The 10,575-nt window shown below is 41.5% G+C and overlaps 1 protein-coding gene across 2 annotated transcripts in view; it reads right to left on the bottom strand.

The window, feature by feature from the left end:
- The window catches only part of LOC106533114 (copine-8), a 45,052-nt gene that overhangs the window by 14,295 nt on the left and 20,182 nt on the right, over positions 1-10,575 (bottom strand). Inside the window, exons 6-8 of one of the 2 annotated variants that reach the window (XM_014029350.1) lie at positions 7,208-7,265; positions 6,490-6,563; positions 4,802-4,999 (exon numbers count right to left, since the gene is read on the bottom strand). In XM_014029350.1, coding sequence (XP_013884804.1) covers positions 4,802-4,999; positions 6,490-6,563; positions 7,208-7,265 — 330 coding nt within the window. Of the gene's footprint in view, positions 1-4,252; positions 5,000-6,489; positions 6,564-7,207; positions 7,266-10,575 lie in introns of those variants that run through there. The other variant, XM_014029348.1, reaches the window with a different exon arrangement.

The following is a 10,575-nucleotide window of genomic DNA, read 5'->3' as shown; positions in this document are numbered from 1 at the left end:
CACACACACACACACACACACACACACACACACACAGACAAACACAATTCCTCTCTGCTCTTAATATACGTAATTATTGATCAATCACAGCAAGAATGCTCTTAAAATACTGAGTACAGTCAAAATAAAAGGAAGAAATGACTCAAACACATCTAACAATTGGTCCCATAAATACTGTAATATATTTTTGTTAAGTTTTATTTTTTATAATGACGTGTGTCTAACGGTTTGAAGAATAATATTTGTGATGGGGAGTAATGGCTCACTATCCTGGTGCTCTCTCCGTGAAAATAGTTTTCTATCACCGTATTATGAACAGACATGAAAATTTTAAATGTAATCAGAAAAAAGTATTTTGTTTAAAACCTAAATAGTTTTGTTCGACAAAGATTGGTAGTGATGGGCAAATGAAGCTTTTCTGAAGCACTGCAGCATGCTTTCAACAAGGGTTAATTACTCAAAGCTTTCCAAATATGTCCCCTTTGGTGCCAACTTGTGGTTTTCACATCAAATGTTTTATAAAATAATATTCAATAACATCACCACTTGAAAGAAATTATTGGCAATTGTTTGTCAAAAATCAATGGCTTTCTAGCATCTGGTCTGGCAGATTCATGGCATCCCCTGGCATCCTGTGGCACCCTGTGACAGCCTCTGGAATGCTGTGGGATTTTGTGTAAGCCTCTGGCATCCTATGACATACTGTGACAGCCTCTGGCATCCTGTGGCACCCTGTGACAGCCTCTGGAACCCTGTGGCTTTCTGTGGCACCTCCTGGCAGTGTCTTGCATCTTGTGAAATTCTGTGGCACTCTGTAACAGCTTTGGCATCCTGTGACAGCCTCTAGCATCCTTGGGCCATCAGTGGCAGCCTCTGGCATCATGTGGCATTCTGTAGCAGCATCTGGCATTCTGTGGCAACCTCTGGCATCCTATGGCAATCTGTGGCAACCTCTGGCATCCTATGGCATTCTGTGACAACCTCTGGCATCCTATGGCAATCTGTGGCAACCTCTGGCATTCTATGGCAATCTGTGGCAACCTCTGGCATTCTATGGCAATCTGTGGCAACCTCTGGCATCCTATGGCAATCTGTGGCAACCTCTGGCATCCTATGGCAATCTGTGGCAGCCTCTGGCATCTTGTGGCATTCTCTGGCATGCTGTGGCAGCTTGTGAAAGCGTCTTGCATCCTGTGGCATGTTGTGACAGCCTCTGGCATCCTATGGCATTCTTGAGCAGCCTCATCTTGTGGCGACCTCTGACAATCTGTGACAGCTTCTGGCACCCTCTGGCATTCTGTGGTACCTTATGGCAGTGCCTTGCATCTTGTGAAATTCTATGGCACTCTGTAACAGCTTTGGTACCTTGTGACAGCCTCTAGCATCCTCGGGCCATCAATGGCAGCCTCTGGCATCATGTGGCATTCTGTGACATCCTGTGGAAGCCCATGGCATCCTGTGGAATACTGTGGCATTTCGTGGCTTTCTGTGACATCCTGTGGCATTCTGTGGTATCCTGTGGCAGCCTCTGACATCCTGTGGCACCTTCCCATGATAGCTAATGGCACTTCCGGTGACAACGTCCAGTGTCACAAATTAAGCCTGCTGCCTCTCCAAAATGAACTGCTTCATTAAGACAGAGTTGACAGCTGTTTAAATTCATGAGACATTTCTGTGATACCATGTTTTTTTCTGCTTCTTTGAACAGACATTTTGTGGGTAAAAGAATAAAGTTGTGGTTTATTATCAGTAAATTAAAAGTGTGTTATGGCATGATGCTCTTTTTGTGACTTCTTGACATTTGTAAACAGAGATTATAAAAAAAACAAATTAATCACAACAGTTTGGAATGACACTTGTACTGCCAGTTCTCTGCCTACATGACTTTAATTATTCAATCAGTTTATGTATATTGTAAGATCATATTGTAATTTACTAACAGTTTTCCTTTTTTTTTTATGTTAAAGTGCTTATAAACTGAACACAAGTTAGTCTGGCTCGATATCTCTGTTATGTTTTACATCCACAGTCATGTTTTTCTTCTGCTCCCCCCTCCCCTCACAGTTTCTCAGCAGCTCCACCCTCACAGTATCAGCTCCTTGTACTCACCTGTTACAGTCGCTATCCACAATTCTTTGCCAGATTATCATTTGCCTTGTCAGTGATTCTCCAGCATTCATGTCCCATGCCTTTTCTCTGCCTAATCTCCTTGACCCTGCTTCTGTTTTTTGGACTCACAATTCTTGCCTCAGCCCCTTTTGGATTTGTTTGGACATCTGACCTCCTGTTGATGACTTACACCTGTATTCTTGGATTCCTGTCACCCATCTCATCCCTCAAAGGTATGACACCTTCTCTCTGATCTCTCGGCTCAAGACCCACACATTCCAACTTGATTCAAGAGTTAGGATAAGTCCTTTTAATCTGTTGATCCTACTGAATGCTCTGTGTATGACTCCTGCCTGTATTACGACTACTCCTCTGCCCAACGAACCCGAGTCACTTCCTGGAACTAACAGTTACATCATCAGTTGGAATAATACCGAGCCTTATGTTGTTTCCCATCGGAGCCCTGCAAATTACACAAGGTTCGTGGCTGTAATTTTCTTAGTGCAACTATTCCTGCATAATTCAGTAACTAACACTTTTTCCTTGTGTCTAGAATTTTTGGTCCAGGAAACTGTGCCTCTCCAGACCCTTCCAAACAACATAAATATTTTCAATACATTTTGTAAACCTTTGTCTGTGTTCTGCAGTTTTTCAGAGCTCAAAGTCAGAGCATTAACAATCTTGCTATAAGTCTTTCATTGGTTTGTTATATTTTGCACAGATTTGCCATTTGTTCCACCATCATCTACTTCCTCATAAACCTTTGAATCAGGTACCACAGTAAAGAAGTAACTTCGGCACTTTCAAAGCTTTGGACGTCATTGATCATGTGACTTTTACCAAACGAATAAAGCTCTAACACAGTACTTCAAAAAAAGGTTTTTTTTTTTGATACGTGCGCCGGAGCTTCCGCTTCAGCTTCAAACTGCCCATCACTAAAAATTAGAATTGGACGAATTTGGTAATGGAAAGTCAGAGGTGTAAAAACACAATAATTTGAATTGTGCTCCAAAACTACAGCTGGTGAATTTATAGTTTATTTTATTTTGTGAAAAAGTTATAGTAAACAAAGTCTACAGTAATTCGGATGTGTTGTCACCTCTCTCCTTTGTAGTACCCATTTAGTTAGAACCTGGTTTATGTAGCTGGCCTTTTCCTACTCTGGTCACAGAAACTGTTGAAAACTGGCATGGTGGCAAAAAAAAGCTCAAACCCTTGGTCATTTAAATTATTTTGCACAACAATCGCATTGCAATAGAATTTTACATTTTGGAGACATATTTTAAAATAAATGGTGTAAAAAGCCATCTTTAATTACTTCAGGAGTGTCTGATATGGGCACATGCGTAAATGACTTGTAACGTGTAGTGATGGTTAGCTACATGTTTCTAAACCTTAGAGGTTACCGATGGTTACTGGTTTGAACTGTCTAAAGCTCTAAAACAGCTTTAATCCATGTGGATAATATAAGTGAAGAAGTTTGTTTGTTGGTGGTTTTGTGTGCACATATTTACAGTGTGTTGCCATCCCTAAGGTGGTAATCACCGGATCTATCAACAACCAAAGTACTGTAATAATTATAAAACTTCAGTTTGGCAAACTGTTTTGTACAATTGGTGAGAAAAACACAGGGTTGTTACTTGTTATTCACAAAAAATTGAATAAATAAAGAAAAAAAATTGGCAATCCACAATGTGAGAGGTAGAGACATGTTCCACAAAAACAAAAGTGCTTCTATCGCACACTGTGGTCTTACAAAAAAAAAAAGACATAAAGCACAGAACACAGTCAGGCTCGGTAATGAGATGTGTTTTTGACTTCTGGGCTTAGAGACCCACATTTCCAGAACCTACGCTGAACACGGTGTCATTGAATGTAATCTGACAAAACTGTAAGGCTGGTTTGGGTCCCTGCTGCACTTGATTAAACCAGGTTCCCAAGGAGCACAGCTCCGTTTGGAGTCGAGGCATGTGGGCGGAGCCAAAGTGGGAAGATCTCTGGAGGTGACGGGTTTATTTATAGCTGAACATGGCATCCGCGGTGGTGGTGAGTTGGTGTGGAAGGGGCAAAGCCCTGAGTGTGGGACAACAGTGCATGCTTCTCTTAAACTAACACATGCTCCATTTATTTATAAAAAGAAATATGTACTGTACACTCTTTAATATTATTATTATTTTACAAATTCACAAGCTCCTGTTTCTACAGATGAAAAATAGGAATCTGAAAGGTTTTCACATTGATCGGTATAAATTTTTCTCCTGAAAAACACTCCCCCACATGTAAACATTTCTATATCAAGAGATGTGATTTTGTGTATGATAAAGGAAGTAGAAACCAAGAAAGAAAACAGATGTAGAGTGAAAAAAAGAGCCTCCCAAGTTTGGACTCCTTCAGTCTGGAAGCTGTCCAGCTCTCTCCTTCTGACACAGTCCAGTGATCTTAATCAATCACTGCAATTCTTCAAAAGAACAACCAAAATCTACAGAAAACCCTCGCTTCTAAAAAACGTGGAAGCATCCCAGTTGGGGTTAGCCATTCGCACCCAAAGTGCAGCATGAGTGAGCAGGCAAGGTTTCACCATGCGCTCAAAAGCTTCCGGTGAAGAGTACAGCAAGAAGAGGAAGCTCAAAGAGAAGAGAAGATGCCAGGAGAGATGGCCAGCTGTCGTTGAGGGCCTTCAGATTCGGCTTACCCGTCTGGTGTGAAGAGGGTGGATGGCAGGTGGAGGACATGGGGTATAAGGGGGTGGCAAGGGGCCGGGTTTGATCCCACGGGTCCTCATATAAGATAGGAACTGGTCCGGGATTTCGGCTAGCACTTCTTTAGCCAGGCGTGCCATGCTGAGAATGTGATTTCCACGCCGATCAATGTAGTCTCTGAAAGGAACAAACTAAGTAGGGGAGAAAGAGGAAGAGAAGTGGGGATGAGCAGGTGGAAAATAAAAATAAGGGAGAGTTATGTATATCATTAAGAGTAGAGCACACACAAAAGAACATATGGTTTTTACACTAAAGAGGCTCCAGTGCTTCAGCCATTCCTCAACCAGGCTTTTAGCTAAAGGGGCGTAAGGGCATCGTTTCAACTCCCACTTCAGTTTTGAGACACCCTATTTCCATGTAATAACACCCTCAGGATACCGTGTCAAATCCCTGGCATACCTGCAAAAAACCATTCGGGTTCATCTGGAGATTTACCAGACATACCTCTGGATCTACAGGCACAGATTTGACTCTAGCACACTAAATAGGCTTAATAGCTAATCAGAATTAGGGTGGGGGTGGGATTTGTGTTTTGGCAAAACTTTGATTTAGATTCAGCAGCGCGCGTGAACTGAGCATGGACTGCAAATTTAGAAAGCCAGTGGAGGATACAAAAGATATCAATGAAAACATAAAAAATGAATTACACCAAGATTGGAAAGAGGAGATTTTATACCTTTAGCAGATGTTGTTGTGTGTTGTTCATACAATCTCCTTTCCTGATCTGGAAGTAACAAAACTTGTTGGCGGGGAGGGCGGGGGCAGTTGCATTTGTGCATCAGCTTAGGTTTTAGACAACCCTTTTCCAAAATCCTATCTAAAAGCCTGTTCTCAATTGATTCTAGTAAACAACTGGTTTGTTTTTCCCAGTCAGAGAGTCAGCTCAGAGCCACTTCATAACATCACATCAAATCTCCCTTACAGTTCCCCCATCTGTTGTATTCTGAGGATCTGTGAAGGATAACGGAGCAAAGACACTTCAATTCCACAGATCACGGGGTTTGTCATTACACCTGCAAACACGTCTTAATATCACCAGTTTATTTTTAAAACACTGTCTTAAACAACAGCTGGAGTTCGTTCATTTCTGATCTCCAATCATTTTAGGCTGAAGCAACTGGGAGTTCAGCAGGATCCTTAAACACTAAAAAAACCAGCTGGTGAGATTCAAAAGACCCCAACAATGTGTATCAATAGTAATTCAAACAGTGTTTATGAATTCAATTGAAAACCCTGATCGTGAAGGCAGCTCTGTCAGTGACCAGTCTGATGCTTTTAGCTAAGTGAGCTCTGGCTTTGGTTTAAAACTGGAACACTTAGGAGAGGGAATTCTAATAGGTTTCTTGATGCATTGCAGTGTGGACACAAATAACTCCTATTAATGTTTAATAATAATAAACAGGGAGGTAAATTGTGAAGTGCCTAAAGACTCCTATCTCTACTGTTTGGTGGAAAAGCACACACAGAGAAGACGTTTAGAGGATAAGAAAAAGAAATGCCTGACTCAGAACAAGAGGCTCAAGCACTGGGACTTTATATCTTCAGTCACAAGTCATTTTCTGTAAAAATTCTCTGCTGAGTGAACAGTTTTTTTAGTCGAGTCTTTGGGAATATGTTGTACCTGGACAATGTCCCTCTCAGCGTATCGTCCCTGGGATGAGATCCTCTCTTCATCCCCGTCCAGCTCGATCATTTCTACGGAGGGAAGCACATCAGTCAGGAGACTTCAATGGCTGAACCTCTAGTGAGCAAAGAAGCCGCACGCTTTCGGTGTTTCAATCAAGCGATGTCATTTGCATGCCACTGGCTTACATTTCCTAGGAGACAAACGTGGCCTGATACAGCGAATCTGCGTGGCTGAGCGTGATGCCAGGGGGGATGGAAGTTGGAAATAACTATAGCTTGGAGGGGAAGATGATAGACTGTGTTTAAGCAAAGCCAGCAATGAGCACCACAGGGACGTAATACAGCCACGCACGGTGGCTTTAGAAGTGTGATAATTGTTGAATCATGTAGACTTCATGGGCTCATTGCTCTTTGAGAGTGAGCTTGCTTTCATAGAGGACTGTGCAGATCGGAAACAACACAGGAGAGGCTAGGACTCTGGCTGTCCTCTTAACAAAAAACAACCACCATTTCGAAGGAGTTTTGGTTTTTCTTATCTACTTTGTGTCTTTCTGTGGGGGAAAGGAAATAAAGCAGCAGTGTAAGAAACAAAACGAGAGCCAGAGAGGGAAGGTTTGAACCATGTGGGAGACGAGATAGGAAGGAGAAAGAAGGTTGAAGGCAAACATTACTGTGCACTCATTAACACACATACAAAAGCTCCCAATGCTTACCATCAAATTCTGCTGGTCCAACCCCCACTATTATAATCGACATGGGCAGGGATGCAGCCTGGAAAGGGATAGAACAAGCACATCAGAGGCAGAGAAAGAAGCAGAGCTCAGTCTATTCACCATCTGCTATCTTAAACCTCGCAGACTGTCTAGAGAACTACTCCTGCAGTTTATTAACTGAGTGTTAAATGCAACCGTCCGTGGAAAGGAAGTTCTATAGGAAAAAGTCTTCCCCATTGTTAAAGGCAGGTGGGGTTCGTCCAATTCCATCTGCCGTCCGCAGCGTGTTCCGCGAAGCCGCCCGCCAAGTTGGTTTCTAATTTCATGCATCTACAACCTTGTCTAAATCTCCTAAAGCTTGACAGCTCAAAAAACGACTCTCATTTACATCCACCTCTGCCCTGAGCCACAGCAGAACGGCCAATCTGCATCGCAATATTGTTTATTAAATCTCAGCCGAGTGGGACACCGAAGTACAGCTTGAGTGATGAATGGAGGTTTTTCAGTGTTTCATAACTTCCCGTGGTTATTAGAAAGAGGCTCCAAATTGCCTGGGAAATAAGGAGCACGGAACCTCCGCAGGCGAGTAAATAATTACTCTCAGATCTTACTTTACAATAAGATTACATCACATCAGGGGAGAGGAGGAGGAGGAGGAGGCTGGCTGCTTGGTGTAGCTGGGCAATGTGGAGCGGCAACCACAAAACAAACATTGTTCCAAATGTTTGAACTCATTCAAGATCGTGGCACACATTAACTCTAATGACACTTATTAGAGAGGATAGTTATTAAAGCTGAACACAGGAGGACTACAACAGGAGGTGTAGTGGAGGAAGGTGGTAACATTGCTCCCTACTTACTCCCTTCATTAGTGAAGATCAGAGACCAAAGGTAGGAAGAACTAACAGGCAGTGCTTTTTATAGACTTCCTTTCACTTTGGGTGTTTGCTGGTTTTTTCAGGACCTTTGTTGGAGTTTTAATTGTGATCACCGTGGTGACTTACAGGAAGTTTCTTGAATAAGCTGTTTTAACATAACATTTTTGCTTAAAGGCACAGTGTGTAGGATTTTGTCAATTGTCTAGCCGAAATTGAGATAATCACTAATGACAATAATAAAAAAAACATGTCTAATCATTGCAGACAAAGACATTGTTTTATTATTTTTACCTTATAAAAAGCTGTTTATATCTCCATGGTCGCGGGTCGCCACTGCAGGCAGCCACCATCTTGCACTGCCATCTTGTCTATGAAGGCTCATGAAGGACAAACTGTGGTGGCGGCATCCAAAATGGTTTTAGTTGTAATACTATAAATGTAATATTTGTTGTCTGTCWTTGTAGCTGGGATAATTTTACTTATTAAAGCTCATAATCTTACCACTTGAAACATCACTAGCCCTGAAGCTGCTGGTAGACATCGCGGTTGGAATTATCAAAGGTTTTTGACACCTGAGAGACACYGTAGCAACTCCTTTGTGTTTGGAAGCGGGGGGTGGGGGTGGGGGTGGGGACCAAGGAGGATGATTCAACCACTCAACCACTAGATGTCGCTGAAAACAACAAATCCTACACACTGTGCCTTTAAATAATTTCTGAAGAGATTTTAAAGGCACAGTGTGTAGGATTTGTTGTTTTCAGCAACATCTAGTGGTTGAGTGGTTGAATCATCCTCCCTCGTCCTCCCCCCACCCCCACCCCGCTTCCAAAAGCAAAGTAGTTTCTGCGGTGTCTCTCAGGCGTCAAAAACCTTTGATAATTCCAACTGCGATGTCTACCAGCAGCTTCAGGGCTGGTGATGTTTAAAATGGTAAGATTATGAGCTTTAATGAATAAAATTATACCTGCTATGTTTACATGCACAAAATGTTTTAATCGGATTGAAATGTATTCAGATTAAATAATCAGAATGTACTGTTTACATGGACACAATCCGATAATGAAAAGTGTTTACATGCACCGGAGTTTTATTCAGAATAAAAGTCCGGACATGCGCAGTGTTGTAAACTTTCAGCTCTACTTCTGTGTTACAAACGTAAACAACGCTCCTCTGTGCACTCAGGACGGACCTGTGTCAGTTTTTAATAACGGTAGAGACGCCGTTACTCCTCGGTTGAGCTGCAGCCTGCAGATGAAGCAATACGTGCTTTTTATTTTTATTTTCGTGAAACACCGTCTGCTGTTTGCCTTCTTTTTCATCTGTTAAGAGAGCGAGGAGGAAAAGTTCTGCACGGTGCAGCGCAGCTGGAGCGCTGCTGTCCCACCGGGTGAATGAAAGTCAGCAGACATGCACACAGGTCAGTTTTCTACAATCAGAATAAGATGATCCGATTAAGTGTTTACATGAACGTCATTCCGATTATCAATCGACATAACCCACCCTTTTCATTCGGATTAAAAATTCATTCGGATCGAGCTCAATCGGATCAGAATAATCGGAACGGGCTGTTTACATGATGCATTTTTATTCCGAACGGCTGTTTAATCCGATTACTTTTGTCCATGTAAACGTAGCTAATGACAGACAACAAATATTACATTTATAGTATTACAACTAAAACCGTTTTTGACGCCGCCACAGCAGTTTGTCCTTCATGAGCCTTCGTAGACAAGATGGCTGCAGTAGCATGCACAGACATTTTTGGGGGCAGGTGCTCTAATGGAAAAAGAGGGCACCTTGTCTGGTGCACGGAATCAGTGGGTCCTAATAATGTGGCATTACAGACACATTTTGTTCATTGTGCATATTTATCTATTTTAAATCAGTTTTTTTTCTGTCTGATACAGATTTTTAATGTTCAACACTCTACAGGTTGTTTTCTGTAACAAACTGGCAACAACAGAACAAAAACTAGTAAGGACAATTTTTGTATTGTTTATAAAATAACTATAATCAAGTTTATTTTCACAAAATTACTAATGGCTTTTTTGTTCTATGGAGGATCTTCCTTCAGTCTCTCCATCATAGAGCTGTTTCCATGATCTGAATTCTAACAGTTCAGCTTCATCTCTGTCTGACGGAGGATGGCAGGAAAACATAGAGATGTTTCTCTGCTGTAACTAAAACACCAACAATATGAAATATATTTATTTGGGTGAAACGGCTTGGTGACAAAGGTCAGTGCAATAAATTACAACAATTTAAACTAATAAGACTCTAAATTACTGTCAAAATGTAACACTAACACAGGGGGGTCGAATTCACAAGGGGGTGAAATTTCCACACTTAGTCCAGATCAAGAGCCAATTTATGTTAGTATTTATTGAAAGAAAAACAAATTATTCTTATTATACTAATTTTATTTTCCAAATTATGGTTTATGTTCCATTTAGAACACACAAAACCTGACAAAGAAGAGATTAAATTTAA

Source organism: Austrofundulus limnaeus, unplaced genomic scaffold (assembly GCF_001266775.1).
Source record: "Austrofundulus limnaeus strain Quisiro unplaced genomic scaffold, Austrofundulus_limnaeus-1.0 Scaffold886, whole genome shotgun sequence".
NCBI lineage: Eukaryota > Metazoa > Chordata > Actinopteri > Cyprinodontiformes > Rivulidae > Austrofundulus > Austrofundulus limnaeus.
This window is presented reverse-complemented; position numbering and strand designations above follow the sequence as displayed.